The sequence below is a fragment of the Ranitomeya imitator genome, chromosome 1 (assembly GCF_032444005.1).
Source record: "Ranitomeya imitator isolate aRanImi1 chromosome 1, aRanImi1.pri, whole genome shotgun sequence".
Classification (NCBI taxonomy): domain Eukaryota; kingdom Metazoa; phylum Chordata; class Amphibia; order Anura; family Dendrobatidae; genus Ranitomeya; species Ranitomeya imitator.
Genome location: NC_091282.1, coordinates 852,912,352 through 852,933,811, shown reverse-complemented (window position 1 = coordinate 852,933,811; position 21,460 = coordinate 852,912,352). Strand labels below are relative to the sequence as shown.

General features: G+C 45.0%; 1 protein-coding gene across 1 annotated transcript in view; it reads left to right on the top strand.

The window, feature by feature from the left end:
- The window catches only part of MYO1F (myosin IF), a 363,040-nt gene that overhangs the window by 224,010 nt on the left and 117,570 nt on the right, over window positions 1-21,460 (top strand). Inside the window, exons 18-19 of the mRNA XM_069741645.1 lie at window positions 14,535-14,633; window positions 14,710-14,854. Of these exons, the coding sequence (XP_069597746.1) occupies window positions 14,535-14,633; window positions 14,710-14,854 (244 nt within the window). The remainder of the gene's footprint in view (window positions 1-14,534; window positions 14,634-14,709; window positions 14,855-21,460) is intronic.

Below are 21,460 nucleotides of genomic sequence, written 5' to 3'. Positions count from 1 at the left end.
TTTTTCTGAAAAGGAGAATTGGTCAAAATAAAAAAAAACACCAACAGTGCTTTCAGACCTCAAATAATGCAAAGAAAACAAGTTCAGAATCATTTAAAAACAACAATACTAATGTTTTAACTCAGGAACAGTTCAGTAATCAATATTTTGTGGAATAACCATGATTTTTAATCACAGCTTTCATGCGTCTTGGCATGCTTTCCACCAGTCTTTCACAGTGCTCCTGGAGCAAAAATGTAAGCAGTTCTTCTTTGTTTGATGGCTTGTGACTAGGGTTGAGCGAAACGGGTCGAACATTTTCAAAAGTCGCCGACTTTTGGCTAAGTCGGGGTTTCATGAAACCCGATCCGACCCCTGTGCGGGGTCGGCCATGCGGTACGCGACTTTCGCGCCAAAGTCGCGTTTCAATGACGCGAAAAGCGCCATTTCTCAGCCAATGAAGGTAAACGCAGAGTGTGGGCAGCGTGATGACATAGGTCCTGGTCCCCACCATCTTAGAGAAGGGCATTGCAGTGATTGGCTTGCTGTCTGCGACGTCACAGGGGCTATAAAGAGGCGTTCCCGCCGACCGCCATCTTACTGCTGCTGATCTGAGCTTAGGGAGAGGTTGCTGCCGCTTTGTCAGAAGCAGGGATAGCGTTAGGCAGGGTCCATTAACCACAAAACCGCTTGTGCTGCAGCGATTTGCACTGTCCAACACCACCCTCGGTGTGCAGGGACAGTGGAAGTTTTTTTTTTTTTTTTTTTCCCCTCAGCGCTGTAGCTCATTGGGCTGCCCTAGAAGGCTCCCTGATAGCTGCATTGCTGTGTGTACGCCGCTGTGCAAACCAACTGCTTTTTTCAAAGCACAAATCCTCTTGTTCCTTCCTTTCTGCACAGCTATCTTTTTTGTTTGTCCACACTTTTTATTTCATTTGTGCATCAGTCCACTCCTTATTGCTGCCTGCCATACCTGGCTGAGATTACTGCAGGCAGGGAGATAGTAGCTGCCTGCCATACCTGGCTGAGATTACTGCAGGCAGGGAGATAGTAATTGTAGGACATTCCCTGTTTTTTTTTTTTTTTTTTTTTTTGGTGGGAGATTAAGATTGGCAATTTGGCATTTCTGCTAGAGTGCCATCCCTGTGTGTGCCATCTCTCTCACATAGTGGGCCATAGAAAGCCTTTTCATTTTTCTGTATTTTTTTTTGTGGGGTGTATAAATTCTCCCTGATAAAAATACAGTGGGAGATTAATATTGGCCTTTGGGCTTGTGTGCCAGTCCTGAGTGTGCCATCTCTCTCACAAATAGTGGGCCATAGAAAGCCTATTTTATTTTTTTTTGGGTTTTATAAATTCTCCCTGAAAAAAAGGGAGATTAATATTGGCCTCTGGGCTTGTGTGCCAGTCCTGAGCGTGCCATCTGTGCCAGCCCTGAGCGTGCCATCTCTCTCACAAATAGTGGGCCATAGAAAGCCTATTTATTTTTTTTTTTGGTTTTATAAATTCTCCCTGAAAAAAAGGGAGATTAATATTGGCCTCTGGGCTTGTGTGCCAGTCCTGAGCGTGCCATCTGTGCCAGCCCTGAGCGTGCCATCTCTCTCACAAATAGTGGGCCATAGAAAGCCTATTTAATTTTTTTTTTGTTTTATAAATTTTCCCTGAAAAAAGGGAGATTAATATTGGCCTCTGGGCTTGTGTGCCAGTTGTGAGCGTGCCATCTGTGCCAGTCCTGAGCGTGCCATCTCTCTCACAAATAGTGGGCCATAGAAAGCCTATTTAATTTTTTTTTTGGTTTTATAAATTTTCCCTGAAAAAAGGGAGATTAATATTGGCCTCTGGGCTTGTGTGCCAGTTGTGAGCGTGCCATCTGTGCCAGTCCTGAGCTTGCCATCTCTCTCACAAATAGTGGGCCATAGAAAGCCTATTTAAATATTTTTTTGGTTTTATAAATTCTCCCAGAAAAAAAGGGAGATTAATATTGGCCTCTGGGCTTCTGTGCCAGTCCTGAGCGTGCCATCTGTGCCAGTCCTGAGCGTCCCATCTCTCTCACAAATAGTGGGCCATAGAAAGCCTATTTTTTTTTTTTTTTGGGTTTTAGAAATTCTCCCTGGAAAAAAAAAGGGAGATTAATATTGCCCTTTGGGCTTGTGTGCCAGTACTAAGCGTTCCATCTCTCTCTCTCTCTCAGTCAGTGGGCCATAGAACGCCTATTTTTGGTTTTATTTGTTTTCTAAATTCTCCCTGAAAAAATCATTTTATTTTATTTGGTTTCTAAATTCTTCCTGATAAAATCATATTTTTTTTATTATTTTTTTTTCTAAAGTCTCCCTGAAAAAAAAAAAAAAAAACAGTGGGAGATTAATATTGGCCTTTCTGCTTGTGTGCCAGTCTTGACTCCTGGGTGCGTCATCTCTCAGTCAGTGGGCCATAGAACGCCTATTTTTGGTTTTATTTGTTTTCTAAATTCTCCCTGAAAAAATCATTTTATTTTATTTGGTTTCTAAATTCTTCCTGATAAAATCATATTTTTTTTATTTTTTTTTTTTCTAAAGTCTCCCTGAAAAAAAAAAAAAAAAAAAACCCAAAAAAAACAGTGGGAGATTAATATTGGCCTTTCTGCTTGTGTGCCAGTCTTGACTCCTGGGTGTGCCATCTATCTCTCTCTCTCTCTCTCTCTCTCTCTCTCTCTCTCTCCAATTGTGGTCCATAGAAAGCCTATATTTTTTTTCCTTGATTTGGGTTCTAAAATCTACCAGAGAAAATAACTACATCAATCATTGGTAGAAAAATATTGGCCTCTGGGTTTGTGTGCCACTCCTGACTCCTGTGTGCGTCATCTCTCAGTCAGTGGGCCATAGAACGCCTATTTTTGTTTTTATTTGTTTTATAAATTCTCCCTGGAAAAATCATTTTATTTTATTTGGTTTCTAAATTCTTCCTGATAAAATCATATTTTTTTTATTATTTTTTTTTCTAAAGTCTCCCTGAAAAAAAAAAAAAACAAAAAAAAAAAACAAAACCCCCCAAAAAATGGGAGATTAATATTGGCCTTTCTGCTTGTGTGCCAGTCTTGACTCCTGGGTGTGCCATCTCTCTCTCTCTCTCTCTCTCTCCAATTGTGGTCCATAGAAAGCCTACATTTTTTTTCCTTGATTTGGGTTCCAAAATCTACCAGAGAAAATAACTCCATCAATCATTGGTAGAAAAATATTGGCCTCTGGGCTTGTGTGCCACTCCTGATTCCTGTGTGCGTCATCTCTCACTCAGTGGCCCATAGAAAGCATATAGTTTGTTACATTTGTTTTCTAAATTCTCCCTGCAAAAATCTATTTTTTTTTTTTTGGGGGGTTTCTAAAGTGTTCCTGAAAAAAATAAAAATAAAAAAAAAATAATAGTGTGACATTAATATTAACATTTGTGCTTCAGTGACAGGCCTGCGTGTGGGGCATCTCTCTAATTTGCAGCCACCAAAAAAAGAGTGTGTAACATTGGGCCTGATTTTCGCTGTGGTCTCACCAACCTGTAAAGGGGTAGCTAAATCATACTGAAGTTATAGCTCACCGTGTAAGTTGTGTGACTGCAACAAATAACGTTAGTTTGGTTACGTTTTTAAAACAATGAGGAAGTCTAGTGGAAGAGGTCGTGGCCGGGGGCGTTCATTGTCAGCTGGTAATGAGGGTAGTGGTAGTGGTGGAGCATCAGGTGGTCGTGGGGAAAAAAATATTGCACCTAAGTCTGGAGCTGTGGAGCCAGGTTCGTCGTCCGGCTACACAAGGCCTCGAACGCTCCCTTTTCTGGGATTAGGAAAACCGCTTTTAAAGCCGGAGCAGCAAGAGCAAGTTTTGGCTTATCTTGCTGACTCAGCCTCTAGCTCTTTTGCCTCATCTCGTGAAACTGGTAAAAGTAAAAGCAGCGCGTCGTTAGTGGATGTTCACGGTCAGGGACAAGTCACTTCCTTGTCCTCTTCAGCAAAAACAACAACAGAGAAGAATGCAGCAGGCGACACAACGGGTTACTCCATGGAGCTCTTTACACATACCGTCCCTGGCTTAGAAAGTGAAGCAGTTAACAGTCCATGCCCATTACAAATTGAATCTGACATGGAGTGCACTGACGCACAGCCACAGCCAGACTACTATGCTGGTCCTTTGACTCAGACCACAACATTGCCCTCGCAGGGTGCTGATCAAGAATCAGACCCTGATGAGACTATGTTGCCCCATCACGAACGCTATACCACCGAACGACACGGTGACACAGACGAAGTTGCGCAGGAGGTACAAGAAGAGTTATTAGATGACCCAGTTCTTGACCCCGATTGGCAGCCATTGGGGGAACAGGGTGCAGGCGGCAGCAGTTCTGAAGCAGAGGAGGAGGAGGGGCCGCAGCAGGCATCAACATCGCCACAGGTTCCATCTGCCGGGCCCGTATCTTGCCCAAAACGCGTGGCAAAGCCAAAACCTGGTGGAGGACAGCGTGGCCATCCGGTTAAAGCTCAGTCTGCAATGCCTGAAAAGGTATCCGATGCTAGAAAGAGTGCAGTCTGGCATTTTTTTAAACAACATCCAATTGATCAGCGCAAAGTCATCTGTCAAAAATGTTCTACTTCCTTAAGCAGAGGTCAGAATCTGAAAAGTCTCAATACTAGTTGCATGCATAGACATTTAACCACCATGCATTTGAAAGCTTGGACTAACTACCAAACGTCCCTTAAGGTTGTTGCACCCTCGGCCAATGAAGCTAGTCATCAACGCAACATCCCTTCCGGCAGTGTAGGACCACCATTTAGCGCACTACCTGCTGTATCTGTGCAGGTATCTTTGCCAGGCCAAAGCAGTCAGGGTCAGGGAATCACCAGTTTCGTAGTAGGAAACACTGCATCTAGGGCACCGGCGGCAACAATACCATCTCCCACCGTCTCTCAGTCTGCCATGTCCACCGGCACCCCCGCTAGTTCCACGATCTCCAGCTCTCCAGTCCAGCTCACCCTACATGAGACTATGGTTAGAAAAAGGAAATACTTAGCCTCGCATCCGCGTACACAGGGTTTGAACGCCCACATAGCTAGACTAATCTCGTTAGAGATGATGCCCTACCGGTTAGTTGAAAGCGAAGCTTTCAAAGACCTGATGGACTACGCTGTACCACGCTACGAGCTACCCAGTCGACACTTTTTTTCCAGAAAAGCCATCCCAGCCCTCCACCAGCATGTTAAAGAGCGCATCGTCCATGCACTCAGGCAATCTGTGAGCACAAAGGTGCACCTGACAACAGATGCATGGACCAGTAGGCATGGCCAGGGACGTTACGTGTCCATCACGGCACACTGGGTAAATGTGGTGGATTCAGGGTCCACAGGGGACAGCAAGTTTGGGACAGTTCTGCCTAGCCCACGGTCTAGTAAACAGTTGTCTGTAGCCGTTCGCACCCCCTCCTCCTCCTCCTCCTCCTCGTCCTCCTGCAGAAGCAAGAGCTCGTCCACAGACCGCAGTCGCACAAACACTCCATCCGCACCTGCCACTGTTGCACACCAGGTCTCCCATTATGGGGCAGCTACTGGCATACGTCAGCAGGCTGTATTGGCTATGAAGTGTTTGGGCGACAATAGACACACCGCGGAAGTTCTGTCCGAGTTCTTGCAGCAAGAAACGCAGTCGTGGCTGGGCACTGTAGATCTTGAGGCAGGCAAGGTAGTGAGTGATAACGGAAGGAATTTCATGGCTGCCATCTCCCTTTCCCAACTGAAACACATTCCTTGCCTGGCTCACACCTTAAACCTGGTGGTGCAGTGCTTCCTGAAAAGTTATCCGGGGTTATCCGACCTGCTCCTCAAAGTGCGTGGACTTTGCGCACATATCCGCCGTTCGCCTGTACACTCCAGCCGTATGCAGACCTATCAGCGTTCTTTGAACCTTCCCCAGCATCGCCTAATCATAGACGTTGCAACAAGGTGGAACTCAACACTGCACATGCTTCAGAGACTGTGCGAACAGAGGCGGGCTGTTATGTTTTTGTGGGAGGATACACATACACGGGCAGGCAGTAGGATGGCAGACATGGAGTTGTCAGGTGTGCAGTGGTCGAAGATTCAAGACATGTGTCAAGTCCTTCAGTGTTTTGAGGAATGCACACGGCTGGTTAGTGCAGACAACGCCATAATAAGCATGAGCATCCCCCTAATGCGTCTGCTGATGCAAAGTTTGACGCACATAAAGGATCAGGCGTCTGCACCAGAGGAAGAGGAAAGCCTTGATGACAGTCAGCGATTGTCTGGTCAGGGCAGTGTACATGACGAGGTACCGGGCGAAGAGGAGGTGGAGGATGAGGAGGATGATGGGGATGAGTATATTTTTAATGAGGAAGCTTTCCCGGGGGCACGGGAAATTGGTGGCGTGGCAAGGCCGGGTTCTGGTTTTTTGAGGGACACAAGTGACGTAGATTTGCCTGCAACTGCCCCTCAACCAAGCACAACCGCAGATTTGACAACGGGAACTTTGGCCCACATGGCGGATTATGCCTTGCGTATCCTCAAAAGGGACACACGCATTACAAAAATGATGAACGATGACGATTACTGGTTGGCTTGCCTCCTTGATCCTCGCTATAAAGGCAAATTGCAAAATATTATGCCACATGAGAACTTGGAACTAATATTAGCAACAAAACAATCAACTCTTGTTGACCGTTTGCTTCTGGCATTCCCTGCACACAGCGCCCGTGATCGTTCTCACACGAGCTCCAGGGGCCAGCAGACCAGAGGTGTTAGAGGGGCAGAAATCAGAAGTGGCGTTGGCCAGAGGGGTTTTCTGACCAGGTTGTGGAGTGATTTTTCTATGACCGCAGACAGGACAGGTACTGCAGCATCAATTCAAAGTGACAGGAGACAACATTTGTCCAGTATGGTTACAAACTATTTTTCATCCCTTATCGACGTTCTCCCTCAACCGTCATTCCCATTTGATTACTGGGCATCCAAATTAGACACCTGGCCAGAATTGGCAGAATATGCATTGCAGGAGCTTGCTTGCCCGGCAGCTAGTGTCCTATCAGAAAGAGTATTCAGTGCTGCAGGTTCAATACTAACAGAAAAAAGGACTCGTCTGGCTACCCAAAATGTAGATGATCTAACCTTCATTAAAATGAACCACAACTGGATTTCAAAATCTTTTGCCCCACCCTGCCCGGCTGACACCTAGCTTTCCTATGAAAAGGTCTTGCCTGTGGACTATTCTGAATGACTTTTCCAATCTCGTAATTTTCTTCACCTGATTGTCCAGCATACGACATGTTTCCACCTCACGAAATGGCCAAACTCCCCACACGGGGCCGTGCTATCGCCACTTTGCGCTTGGACCCTTGAGAGTGCTGTTTGTCTGAAGAGGTGGGTGTGGCCGCTTTTGGTCGACGGCACTGCCACTGGGTCCCTCATAGTACAATAAAGTGTCTCTGGCGGTGGTGGTGCGCACCCAACGTCAGACACACCGTTGTAATATGAGGGGCCCTGTGCCTGTACCGCCGGCCACAAGCCAGTTCCCCCCCCCCAGCTCAAACAGTGCTCTACCACTAGCAAAATTATCTCTCACAGCTTCACCAATGTGTAGTCTAGGCGCTGACATCCTTCAATGCCTGGCACTGACAATACCATTGTTTTGACATTTTTGTTATGTTAGGCCTTCGAAGCCTGTCTGCGGTCCCTTCTTTCTACAACTACTACACTGACCAGGCCACTGCTGGCCGTGTTACCCTGGAACCAATTTAAAAGTGCCTACAGTCAGCCCAATTTTGTTATGTTAGGCCTTCGAAGACTGTCTGCCGTCACTCCTTCCACTAGACTTCCACTGACCATACACTGCTGCCCATGTACCCCTGGAACCAATTTAAAGTGCCTACAGCCAGCCCAATTTTGTTATGTTAGGCCTTGGAAGCCTGTCTGCGGTCACTCCTTCCACTAGACTTCCACTGACCAGACCACTGCTGCCCATGTACCCCTGGAACCAATTTAAAAGTGCCTACAGCCAGCCCAAGTTTGTTATGTTAGGCCTTCGAAGCCTGTCTGCGGTCACTCCTTCCACTAGACTTCCACTGACCAGACCACTGCTGCCCGTGTACCCCTGGAACCAATTTAAAAGTGCCTACAGCCAGCCCAAGTTTGTTATGTTAGGCCTTGGAAGCCTGTCTGCGGTCACTCCTTCCACTAGACTTCCACTGACCAGACCACTGCTGCCCATGTACCCCTGGAACCAATTTAAAAGTGCCTACAGCCAGCCCAAGTTTGTTATGTTAGGCCTTCGAAGCCTGTCTGCGGTCACTCCTTCCACTAGACTTCCACTGACCAGACCACTGCTGCCCGTGTACCCCTGGAACCAATTTAAAAGTGCCTACAGCCAGCCCAAGTTTGTTATGTTAGGCCTTGGAAGCCTGTCTGCGGTCACTCCTTCCACTAGACTTCCACTGACCATACACTGCTGCCCATGTACCCCTGGAACCAATTTAAAAGTGCCTACAGCCAGCCCAAGTTTGTTATGTTAGGCCTTGGAAGCCTGTCTGCGGTCACTCCTTCCACTAGACTTCCACTGACCAGACCACTGCTGCCCGTGTACCCCTGGAACCAATTTAAAAGTGCCTACAGCCAGCCCAAGTTTGTTATGTTAGGCCTTCGAAGCCTGTCTGCGGTCACTCCTTCCACTAGACTTCCACTGACCAGACCACTGCTGCCCGTGTACCCCTGGAACCAATTTAAAATTGCCTACAGCCATGTTTTATTATTTTAGGCCTTCGATGCCTGTCTGCGGTCACTCCTTCCACTAGACTTCCACTGACCAGACCACTGCTGCCCGTGTACCCCTGGAACCAATTTAAAAGTGCCTACAGCCAGCCCAAGTTTGTTATGTTAGGCCTTGGAAGCCTGTCTGCGGTCACTCCTTCCACTAGACTTCCACTGACCAGACCACTGCTGCCCATGTACCCCTGGAACCAATTTAAAAGTGCCTACAGCCAGCCCAAGTTTGTTATGTTAGGCCTTGGAAGCCTGTCTGCGGTCACTCCTTCCACTAGACTTCCACTGACCAGACCACTGCTGCCCGTGTACCCCTGGAACCAATTTAAAAGTGCCTACAGCCAGCCCAAGTTTGTTATGTTAGGCCTTGGAAGCCTGTCTGCGGTCACTCCTTCCACTAGACTTCCACTGACCATACACTGCTGCCCATGTACCCCTGGAACCAATTTAAAAGTGCCTACAGCCAGCCCAAGTTTGTTATGTTAGGCCTTGGAAGCCTGTCTGCGGTCACTCCTTCCACTAGACTTCCACTGACCAGACCACTGCTGCCCGTGTACCCCTGGAACCAATTTAAAAGTGCCTACAGCCAGCCCAAGTTTGTTATGTTAGGCCTTCGAAGCCTGTCTGCGGTCACTCCTTCCACTAGACTTCCACTGACCAGACCACTGCTGCCCGTGTACCCCTGGAACCAATTTAAAAGTGCCTACAGCCAGCCCAAGTTTGTTATGTTAGGCCTTGGAAGCCTGTCTGCGGTCACTCCTTCCACTAGACTTCCACTGACCAGACCACTGCTGCCCATGTACCCCTGGAACCAATTTAAAAGTGCCTACAGCCAGCCCAAGTTTGTTATGTTAGGCCTTGGAAGCCTGTCTGCGGTCACTCCTTCCACTAGACTTCCACTGACCATACACTGCTGCCCATGTACCCCTGGAACCAATTTAAAAGTGCCTACAGCCAGCCCAAGTTTGTTATGTTAGGCCTTCGAAGCCTGTCTGCGGTCACTCCTTCCACTAGACTTCCACTGACCAGACCACTGCTGCCCGTGTACCCCTGGAACCAATTTAAAAGTGCCTACAGCCAGCCCAAGTTTGTTATGTTAGGCCTTGGAAGCCTGTCTGCGGTCACTCCTTCCACTAGACTTCCACTGACCAGACCACTGCTGCCCGTGTACCCCTGGAACCAATTTAAAAGTGCCTACAGCCAGCCCAAGTTTGTTATGTTAGGCCTTGGAAGCCTGTCTGCGGTCACTCCTTCCACTAGACTTCCACTGACCATACACTGCTGCCCATGTACCCCTGGAACCAATTTAAAAGTGCCTACAGCCAGCCCAAGTTTGTTATGTTAGGCCTTCGAAGCCTGTCTGCGGTCACTCCTTCCACTAGACTTCCACTGACCAGACCACTGCTGCCCGTGTACCCCTGGAACCAATTTAAAATTGCCTACAGCCATGTTTTATTATTTTAGGCCTTCGATGCCTGTCTGCGGTCACTCCTTCCACTAGGCCTCCACTGACCACACCACTGCTGCCCGTGTACCCCTGGAACCAATTTAAAATTGCCTACAGCCAGCCCAATTTTTTTATTTTAGGCCTTCGATGCCTGTCTGCGGTCCATTCTTTCAACTACTACTACACTGACCAGGGCACTGCTGCCCAAGTACCCCTGGAACCAATTTAAAATTGACTACAGCCATGTGTTAATATTTTAGGCCTTCGATGCCTGTCTGTGGTCACTCCTTCCACTAGGCCTCCACTGACCACACCACTGCTGCCCGTGTACCCCTGGAACCAATTTAAAATTGCCTACAGCCATGTGTGATTATTTTAGGCCTTCGATGCCTGTCTGCGGTCACTCCTTCCACTAGGCCTCCACTGACCACACCACTGCTGCCCGTGTAACCCTGGAACCAATTTAAAAGTGCCTACAGCCAGCCCAAGTTTGTTATGTTAGGCCTTGGAAGCCTGTCTGCGGTCACTCCTTCCACTAGACTTCCACTGACCAGACCACTGCTGCCCATGTACCCCTGGAACCAATTTAAAAGTGCCTACAGCCAGCCCAAGTTTGTTATGTTAGGCCTTGGAAGCCTGTCTGCGGTCACTCCTTCCACTAGACTTCCACTGACCATACACTGCTGCCCATGTACCCCTGGAACCAATTTAAAAGTGCCTACAGCCAGCCCAAGTTTGTTATGTTAGGCCTTCGAAGCCTGTCTGCGGTCACTCCTTCCACTAGACTTCCACTGACCAGACCACTGCTGCCCGTGTACCCCTGGAACCAATTTAAAATTGCCTACAGCCATGTTTTATTATTTTAGGCCTTCGATGCCTGTCTGCGGTCACTCCTTCCACTAGGCCTCCACTGACCACACCACTGCTGCCCGTGTACCCCTGGAACCAATTTAAAAGTGCCTACAGCCATGTGTGATTATTTTAGGCCTTCGATGCCTGTCTGCGGTCACTCCTTCCACTAGGCCTCCACTGACCACACCACTGCTGCCCGTGTACCCCTGGAACCAATTTAAAATTGCCTACAGCCATGTGTGATTATTTTAGGCCTTCGATGCCTGTCTGCGGTCACTCCTTCCACTAGGCCTCCACTGACCACACCACTGCTGCCCGTGTAACCCTGGAACCAATTTAAAATTGCCTACAGCCATGTGTTATTATTTTAGGCCTTCGATGCCTGTCTGCGGTCACTCCTTCCACTAGGCCTCCACTGACCACACCACTGCTGCCCGTGTACCCCTGGAACCAATTTAAAATTGCCTACAGCCAGCCCAATTTTTTTTATTTTAGGCCTTCGATGCCTGTCTGCGGTCCATTCTTTCAACTACTATTACACTGACCAGGGCACTGCTGCCCGTGTACCCCTGGAACCAATTTAAAATTGCCTACAGCCATGTGTTATTATTTTAGGCCTTCGATGCCTGTCTGTGGTCCCTCCTTCCACTAGGCCTCCACTGACCTGTCTACTGCGGCCTGTGTACCCCTTGAACCAACCTAATAAAATATTTAAAAAATTAATTTGATTATAAAAAATAAGATCGTGTTGAGATCTCAAATGCAGACATTTTAACAATCAAAACAAACACACAACAAATATCTGGAACTGTACTACAAAGGTCCAACAGCTACAATTTCTTTCTCCTGCAAGAAGTTAACTGAAAGTTTTTTGGAGTTGTTAACACAGATATGGCATCCACCGAGTGTTGTCCTGTCGCGTCTCCTTTAAATTATTTCCAATAAGATGTTAAACTATTAATTTAATAAAATCAATAATTAAAAAAATAATTGAATAAGTCAAAAGCACATTGCAAATAAACATTAATTACAAATCAAGAAGCATGGCGCGTCCGAGGGTGAGTAGATACCGAATAAGAATATAATCACCCTCGGACGCGCAATGCTTATTTACAACAGCCTTCCTTCCTAAGAATCAGCCCTTCCGTGGTGTAGAGAGAGGTTGTGTTACACTCCAAGGTGTTCCCCAGGTTGCCTTTCCTGAGCTTCGATCTTCCGGCTCTCGTTTAGTAGCTGTTGGAAACTACGCTGCATTAGGCCTACTAATTGTGTATGGGGTGTAGAGACAGGTTGTGTTACACTCCAAGGTTTTCACCAGGTTGCCTTTCCTGAGCTTCGATCTTCATGCTCTCGTTTAGTAGGTGTCGGAAAGTAGGCTGCATTAGGCCTACAAATTGGGTATGGGGTGGAGAGAGATGGTGTGTTACACTCCAAGGTGTTCCCCAGGTTTCCTTGCCATTGCTTCGGTCTTCCGACTCTCGTTTAGTAGTTGTAGAAAAGTACACAGCATTAGGCCTACAAAATGGGTATGGGGTGGAGAGAGATGGTGTGTTACACTCCAAGGTGTTCCCCAGGTTGCCTTTCCTGAGCTTCGATCTTCATGCTCTCGTTTAGTAGGTGTCGGAAAGTAGGCTGCATTAGGCCTAAAAAATGGGGAATGGGGTGGAGAGAGATGGTGTGTTACACTCCAAGGTGTTCCCCAGGTTTCCTTGCCATTGCTTCGGTCTTCCGACTCTCGTTTAGTAGTTGTAGAAAAGTACACTGCATTAGGCCTAAAAAATGGGTATGGGGTGGAGAGAGATGGTGTGTTACACTCCAAGGTGTTCCCCAGGTTGCCTTTCCTGAGCTTCGATCTTCATGCTCTCGTTTAGTAGGTGTCGGAAAGTAGGCTGCATTAGGCCTACAAATTGGGTATGGGGTGGAGAGAGATGGTGTGTTACACTCCAAGGTGTTCCCCAGGTTTCCTTGCCATTGCTTCGGTCTTCCGACTCTCGTTTAGTAGTTGTAGAAAAGTACACAGCATTAGGCCTACAAAATGGGTATGGGGTGGAGAGAGATGGTGTGTTACACTCCAAGGTGTTCCCCAGGTTGCCTTTCCTGAGCTTCTATCTTCAGGCTCTCATTAAATTGTGGTTAAATGGAACAACTGCATTTGGCGTACTAGTTGGTTTGGGGCCTACTATCGGTGTCTGCCACTCCTTGCTGTTCTCCTGGTTTCCTGTCCTGAAATTCCATTTTCAGCCTCTCGTTAAGTAGTTGTTAATGTTAGACTGCATTTGGCCTACTAGTTGGGTTGGGGCCTACTATCGGTGTCTGCCACTCCTTGCTGTTCTCCTCCACTGAACAAAGCTGTGCCGCCTGTTTACTACGGTTGCCAATTTTGAACTGCATTTCGACTACTTACTGATTTGGCCCTACTCTCTGTGTCAGCCTCTCATTCCAGTTGTCCTCCACTGCAATGCCCCCTGGTTATTCCTGTGTTACCAATTTTGAACTGCATTTAGCCCACTTTCTTCTTTGGGCCTATATCTGTGTTTCCACTTCATCGTGCCCATTGCCCAGCCAGTGATAGATGAGTCTGCTGGTACATTGACCCATAACGCAACATTCCCCGTGCCCGCTACACAACAACATTGTGACCCTGCTGAAAGTCAGGTTGCTCTTCCCGCATACCATACCACCTTACACGGGGACAAAGAGGAAGGTGCAGATGAAAGTGCAGGTTCCTTCATCAGGTGGGGGGAGGAATACTAGTTGGCGACGTCACTGGCACAGGGCCTCTCATAGTACGCTAAAGTGTTGCTGCCGGTGGGAGGCGCCCCCGCCGTGCAAACACACCGCTGTACTTTGAGGGGCCCTGTGCCAGTGCCAATGCCAACGAGTGGGCCCCCCCTGCTTGCTCAGGTTCACAGCACTTGCAAAGTTGAAATACTTACCTCTCCCTGCTCCACTGCCGTGACGTGGTCCAGATTTCCTGGGCCCACTAATTACTTGAACCAGCCCTACCCCCCACAACTTTAGCCAAATGACCCCCAATTTCAAATGCCTTCCAATTATTATAAGGTAAATTACGCTTGACAAGCTTCATTAAGAAGAATGGATGGTTTTGACATTAAAATGGGCACTCTAGGTGTTTTCCTGGCCCCCACTCACTGCCGACTATGCTGCCCCATTGACTTGCATTGGGTTTCGTGTTTCGGTCGATCCCGACTTTACGTCATAATCGGCCGATTTCACTCGACCCGACTTTGGACATAGTCGGGTTTCGCAAAACCCGGCTCGACTCTAAAAAGGTCAAGGTCGCTCAACTCTACTTGTGACTATCCATCATCCTCTTGATTACATTCCAGAGGTTTTCAATGGGGTTCAGGTCTGGAGATTGGGCTGCCCATGACAGGGTTTTGATGTGGTGGTCTCTTAATTTTTGCCAGAGCTGTATACATATATTTAATTAATTCTTGTTTTTGTGTTTTCTAGAGTCAAACATCAAGTGGAATATCTGGGTCTGAAAGAAAACATCCGAGTACGCCGTGCTGGATTTGCTTATCGAAGAGTTTTTCATAAATTTTTACAAAGGTAAAAAATGCTATTATCAAGTCCTCAGAAAATAACTGTGTAAACAGTTACAATTATTAATATAATTTCCTTTCAGGTATGCCATCTTGACACCTGAAACATGGCCAAGGTGGAGAGGAGACGAGCGACAAGGGGTACAACATCTCCTGAGATCTGTGAATATGGATGCTGATCAGTATCAAATGGGGAAAACCAAAGTGTTTGTAAAAAATCCAGAATCGGTATGCTGTAAGAGTATATCCTATAGTGTAATTTTTGCCAAAAAAAAATGTTTCATGATTTACACATGATTTTTTTTATGAGTTGTGGATATTTTTTGTGCCTTGTAGGACAAGGTGAGGTGGCCTCACTAAAAAGGGGCATGGTTGGGCAGGAAAAAAGGTGGCTTAGGGTATGTTTCAACGTTCAGGAAACGCTGCGTGTTTGACGCTGCATAGATCCGCAGCATCAAACACGCAGCATCCAGATGTTACAGCATAATGGAGGGGATGTCATGAAATCCCGTCTCCACTATGCGGTAAAACACGCAGGTGGCAGACCCGCGTAAACGGACATGCGGCGCGTCTTTTCAGAACGCAGCATGTCTGTTTACAATGCGGCGACGCTCCGTCACCGTAATTTTACCATAGACTATCATTAGATGCGGTAAAACCGCATCTAATGATTAGTCACATGCGTAGTAACTGCGTAAACGCAGCTTACTACGCATGTCCATGCCGGCTCACCAGTCCCACCGCCGGAAGTTCCTCATCCACTACAGTTCTTGGGATAACTTATCTTATCACGAGAACTGCTGTGCACCTGACCGTGAGTTATCTCTGGTCACTAGTCTGGTTCTCACAAACAGCTGATCAGCTGATTGTGAGAACGCTGTAGTGTGGGTGATGACTGGAGAGTTATGTGATTATCTGGTTGTATTTGTGGCATGGTTTTAATTGGTATATTAATAAATAGTTATATTTTATCTGTGTCATCATAAGTACATAAAGGGTTGTTGTTGTTTCTATTATCTATTTATCTATTATCTATCTATTATCTATCAATATATCTATCTATTGATATATCTATATATAGATATATTTATAGATAGATATATCGGTAGATAATAGATAGATAGATACCATAGATAAATACGATAGATAGATCCATAGATAGATATGATAGATAGATAGATAGATAGATAGATAGATAGATAGATAGATAGATAGATAGATAGATAGATAGATACGATAAATATCTATCGTATCTATCTATCTATTGTATCCATCTAACGTATCTATCTATCTAGCTGTGTGTGTATATTCTTCAATGGAGTATGTAAATGAAGAGGTTGGACAAGAAATGACATCACAATTCTTTTTTTTGTATATCTTTATTGACCTTACAAAAACGCACACAAATCCGCATGAAAAAAACGCATCAAAAACGCATCAAAAACTCGTCAAAAAACGCAGGTGACCTGCCAGTGACATCTGGTGCAGATTTGGTGCAGACTTTACCTGCGTCAAATCCTGATCAAATCCTGATGCAATCCTGAACGTGGAAACATACCCATTCCATGCGACTTTGAGCCAACAAAAATTGCATCAAAATTGTAGCACAAATAATTTCTGGCCCAAAGTAATCTAGGTGGTGTAAATTTAGATGAGACAATCTTAAAATTAGATTTATTAAACAGCAAGGAACATTAAGATACATCTGGCACATTTTAAGGCCGCCGTCACACATGCGAGTTTTACGGACGTAAGAGCGCAGAATCTACGTCCGTAAAACTCGCAAAAAATACGGCACAATTATTCTCTATGCCCCTGCTCCTATTTGCCGTATTTTACTGATCAGTATTATACGGCTTTCTACGGCCGTACAAAATCGCAGCATGCTGCGTTTGTCACCGTACTGCGCAAGAAATACGCCAATGAAAGTCTATGGAAGCGTGAAAAATACGGATTACACACGGACAAGCAGTGTGACTTGCGAGAAATACGCAGCGCTGTTAGAGAGAAAAGCCGGTAATTCAGTGCGGTGTACAGTAAAATCACACTGACAGCTTACAGTAGAATAGGTAGAATAAATGTGTACACATAGAATAGGTATATATATATATATATGTCAGTGAGACACATATATGTATATATATTAATATTTATTCCAGCGCTAGACAGCTTGAAAGCCGGTAATTCAATTACCGGCTTTTTCCTTCTCCTTCCTAAAACCCGACATGATTTGAGACATGGTTTACATACAGTAAACCATGTCTTCTCTCCATTTTTTTTGCAGATTCCACACTACTAATGTCAGTAGTGTGTATCTGCAAAATTTGGCCGTTCTAGCTCTTAAAATAAAGGGTTAAATGGCGGAAAAAATTGGCGTGGGCTCCCGCGCAATTTTCTCCGCCAGAGTAGTAAAGCCAGTGACTGAGGGCAGATATTAATAGCCTGGAGAGGGTCCACGGTTATTGGCCCCCCCTGGCTAAAAATATCTGCCCCCAGCCACCCCAGAAAAGGCACATCTGGAAGATGCGCCTATTCTGGCACTTGGCCACTCTCTTCCCATTCCCGTGTAGCGGTGGGATATGGGGTAATGAAGGGTTAATGCCACCTTGCTTTAAAGCTCCCTGGCTTTCTAGGTAATTTCCCACGATCTATGAACAGCCAGCAGAGGGCGCCTCACCGCAAATGAAGCTAAATATAGATCATTGATCTATTTTTAGCCTCATTCCCTGGGGTTTTGCAGCGAGGAGCAGCCTGCATTAGCACAGCTCCTTGCTGCAAAATGTTTTAACCCCTTCAGAAGGATTTACATCGTTGGACGTTACAGATCTGCGGAGGGTAAGTATATTGTTGGTTTATTATGTTTTTTTACTCACAGAACGAGGGTCTTCAGTGACTGGATTGGGCGTTGAATAAAATACTGCAACAACCATTGTTTTTATTTCATTAAAATAATTTTAAAAAATGTGTTTGTGTTTTATTTAACCCTTTACTAGTATTGGATTAATAATGGATAGGTGTCATAATTGACGCCTCTCCATTATTAATTAGGCTTAATGTCACCTTACAATAGCAAGGTGGCATTAACCCTTCATTACCCCATATCCCACCGCTACACGGGAATGGGAAGAGAGTGGCCAAGTGCCAGAATAGGCGCATCTTCCAGATGTGCCTTTTCTGGGGTGGCTGGGGGCAGATATTTTTAGCCAGGGGGGGGCCAATAACCGTGGACCCTCTCCAGGCTATTAATATCTGCCCTCAGTCACTGGCTTTACTACTCTGGCGGAGAAAATTGCGCGGGAGCCCACGCCAATTTTTTCCGCCATTTAACCCTTTATTTTAAGAGATAGAACGGCCAAATTTTGCAGATACACACTACTGACATTAGTAGTGTGGAATCTGCAAAAAAAATGGAGAGAAGACATGGTTTACTGTATGTAAACCATGTCTCAAATCATGTCGGGTTTTAGGAAGGAGAAGGAAAAAGCCGGTAATTGAATTACCGGCTTTCAAGCTGTCTTGCGCTGGAATAAATATTAATATATATACATATATGTGTCTCACTGACATATATATATATATATACCTATTCTATGTGTACACATTTATTCTACCTATTCTACTGTAAGCTGTCAGTGTGATTTTACTGTACACCGCACTGAATTACCGGCTTTTCTCTCTAATATATGTGTCTACTGACACATATATATATATATATATATATATATATATATATATACAGTATATATATATTTTCTTTTCTTTTTGGGACACATGGATCACTTCTATAGCGGTATGTTGGTTTTGCTAGCCTGCGAGAAAACCACGCAGTACGGATGCCATACGGATTACATACGGAGGATGCCATGCGCAAAAAACGCTGACACACCCTGCCTACGGAGGAGCTACGGACCACTTTTTTCGGGACTTTTCAGCGTATTACGGCCGTAATATACGGACCGTATTGTTTTACGCTGTGTGTGACGCCGGCCTAAGACTGCCCGGTCTAGGTTTGCACTTTTTAAGAATTAGATGGGATTATAAATGGTATAGTCTCTAACTGGGTCGCTGTGACCAGTGGGGTACCGCAGGGGTCGGTATAGGGACCTGTTCGCTTCAACATATTCATTAATGATCTGGTAGAAGGTTTACACAGTAAAATATCGATATTTGCAGATGATACAAAACTATGTAAAGCAGTTAATACAAGAGAAGATAGTATTCTGCTACAGATGGATCTGGATAAGTTGGAAACTTGGGCTGAAAGGTGGCAGATGAGGTTTAACAATGATAAATGTAAGGTTATACACATGGGAAGAAGGAATCAATATCTCCATTACACACTGAACGGGAAACCACTGGGTAAATCTGACAGGGAGAAGGACTTGGGGATCCTAGTTAATGATAAACTTACCTGGAGCAGCCAGTGCCAGGCAGCAGCTGCCAAGGCAAACAGGATCATGGGGTGCATTAAAAGAGGTCTGGATACACATGATGAGAGCATTATACTGCCTCTGTACAAATCCCTAGTTAGACCGCACATGGAGTACTGTGTCCAGTTTTGTGCACCGGTGCTCAGGAATGATATAATGGAACTAGAGAGAGTACAAAGGAGGGCAACAAAATTAATAAAGGGGATGGGAGAACTACAATACCCAGATAGATTAGCAAAATTAGGATTATTTAGTCTAGAAAAAAGACGACTGAGGGGCGATCTAATAACCATGTATAAGTATATAAGGGGACAATACAAATATCTCGCTGAGGATCTGTTTATAACAATGAAGGTGACGGACACAAGGGGGCATTCTTTGCGTCTGGAGGAGAGAAGATTTTTCCACCAACATAGAAGAGGATTCTTTACTGTTAGGGCAATGAGAATCTGGAATTGCTTGCCTGAGGAGGTGGTGATGGCGAACTCAGTCGAGGGGTTCAAGAGAGGCCTGGATGTCTTCCTGGAGCAGAACAATATTGTATCATACAATTATTAGGTTCTGTAGAAGGACGTAGATCTGGGGATTTATTATGATGGAATATAGGCTGAACTGGATGGACAAATGTCTTTTTTCGGCCTTACTAACTATGTTACTATGTTACTATGGGATTGATAAATCTGCCCCAATGTGGCTTTTAATAGGAAAAACTATACTGAAGATTTCATCTATAAAGCATTCTTGATATGTTCCAAAATTTTAGCACTACAGCATAAAAAAGTGTCCATATACGATCCATGTTCCATGTGTTTCATCAAATATTACGTTTCTACCTTTCACTCTTTATCAACTGCTTGTAGCTGTTCCTGACTGCAATAAAATATATCAATTTTCAATATCAATCAATATTTTACTTACCTGTAAATCTGTAAATGAAGCTGTCATTAGCCTAAACAGGTTCTAGTCTTTCTATGATGAAGACCTTTGAAGGCATTTTCAATTTTATGAAGTTGGAAATGGTGAGAGTCATTGGATGCAGGATTGAATGTAAATTTTGCATATGATTCATTAGCATCCTGATTTCAAGCAATTTTTAAGATTAGAAAAAAAAAGTCTTACTATAAACAACTAGTGGGATGTCAGGAGTACTATTTCTCCTTGTGGAGAGTGACATGCCTAGCTTGACATGCCTGTGTGAGGAGGATTATACACCTTGCAATGCTAATCTGGGAAATTAAATATGCAAATTGCCTCTTAGGAGAGGAAGAGGACTTGAGCTCTAGTGTCACTTATTGGAAGTAGCAATCTTCGACACTTTAACGAGCCTTGCCATATGAGTTAGGTTAAGGGAATCCTTAAATGAGATTTCCCACAAACAAAAGTACATGTTAATCAATAGATCTTGGAATAAACATAAATTTCATGATTGGATGTGTTAAAAAATGTTCCTGTGCTGAGATAATCTTATAAATGTGCCCCTGCTGTGTACTGTGTAATGGCTGTGTCTGACTGTGGGACATGGTCTGATCATACCACATCTCCTGGGCAGAGGAGGAAGCAAAAGTGTATATAGACAGGACAGCATTGGGATCACAGTTGAATCTTTCAGTGAGGTAAAGCTTTTGTTGCTTGTTTTTCAACATGTTTTACCTCATGAAAGAATCATCTGTGATCCCCTGCTATAATGTCTGAATACTCTCTTTTGCTTCCCCTGCCCAGGAGCTGTGGTATGATCAGACCATGATCCTGTACGGTCAGACACAGCCATTACACATTACACAGCAGGGGCACATTTATAAGATTATCTCAGCACAGGAACATTTTATTTAAACACATCCAATTGTGCAAATTATTATTATTCCATTATCTATTGAATGAAATGTACTTTGTTCTTGGGAAAACCTCTTTAATGTACATCAGCAAAACCTGAAGCATCCAGGTCCATTGCAAATCTTTAAAAGTGCCCCAACCACATAACAGTCTTCAGTATTGGTGTGTTCTCTGTGACGGAGGTAGCCTTGGGATTCCTCATACACCTATGGTGGGTGCTCCAAATAATTCTGTAACCCCTTATACGTAGCTATCATGAAAGTTCATAAACTTTGTAAAAAACATTATTAAGGGAAATTTGCATCTTGTTTTCTTTCCAGCAGTTGTAGTTCCCCTTTTCATTCCAGACATGCACTCTGTAAGGCAATGTTCTCTGCAAGTTTTGTAGAAAATCTGGCGCATTTAACAGTTCAACAAAAACTCATGCCCCTTGTACACTTTAGGCACTATTAAACTGTTTATTTGTTTTTTTGGGGGGATGGGGCTTCCTTTTAGCCTTTTATGGGGAGCCTAAAAAACACATGCAAAAAAATGCATTTTGTAAGTTCAGTTTCTACACCAAAAATGCATGAAC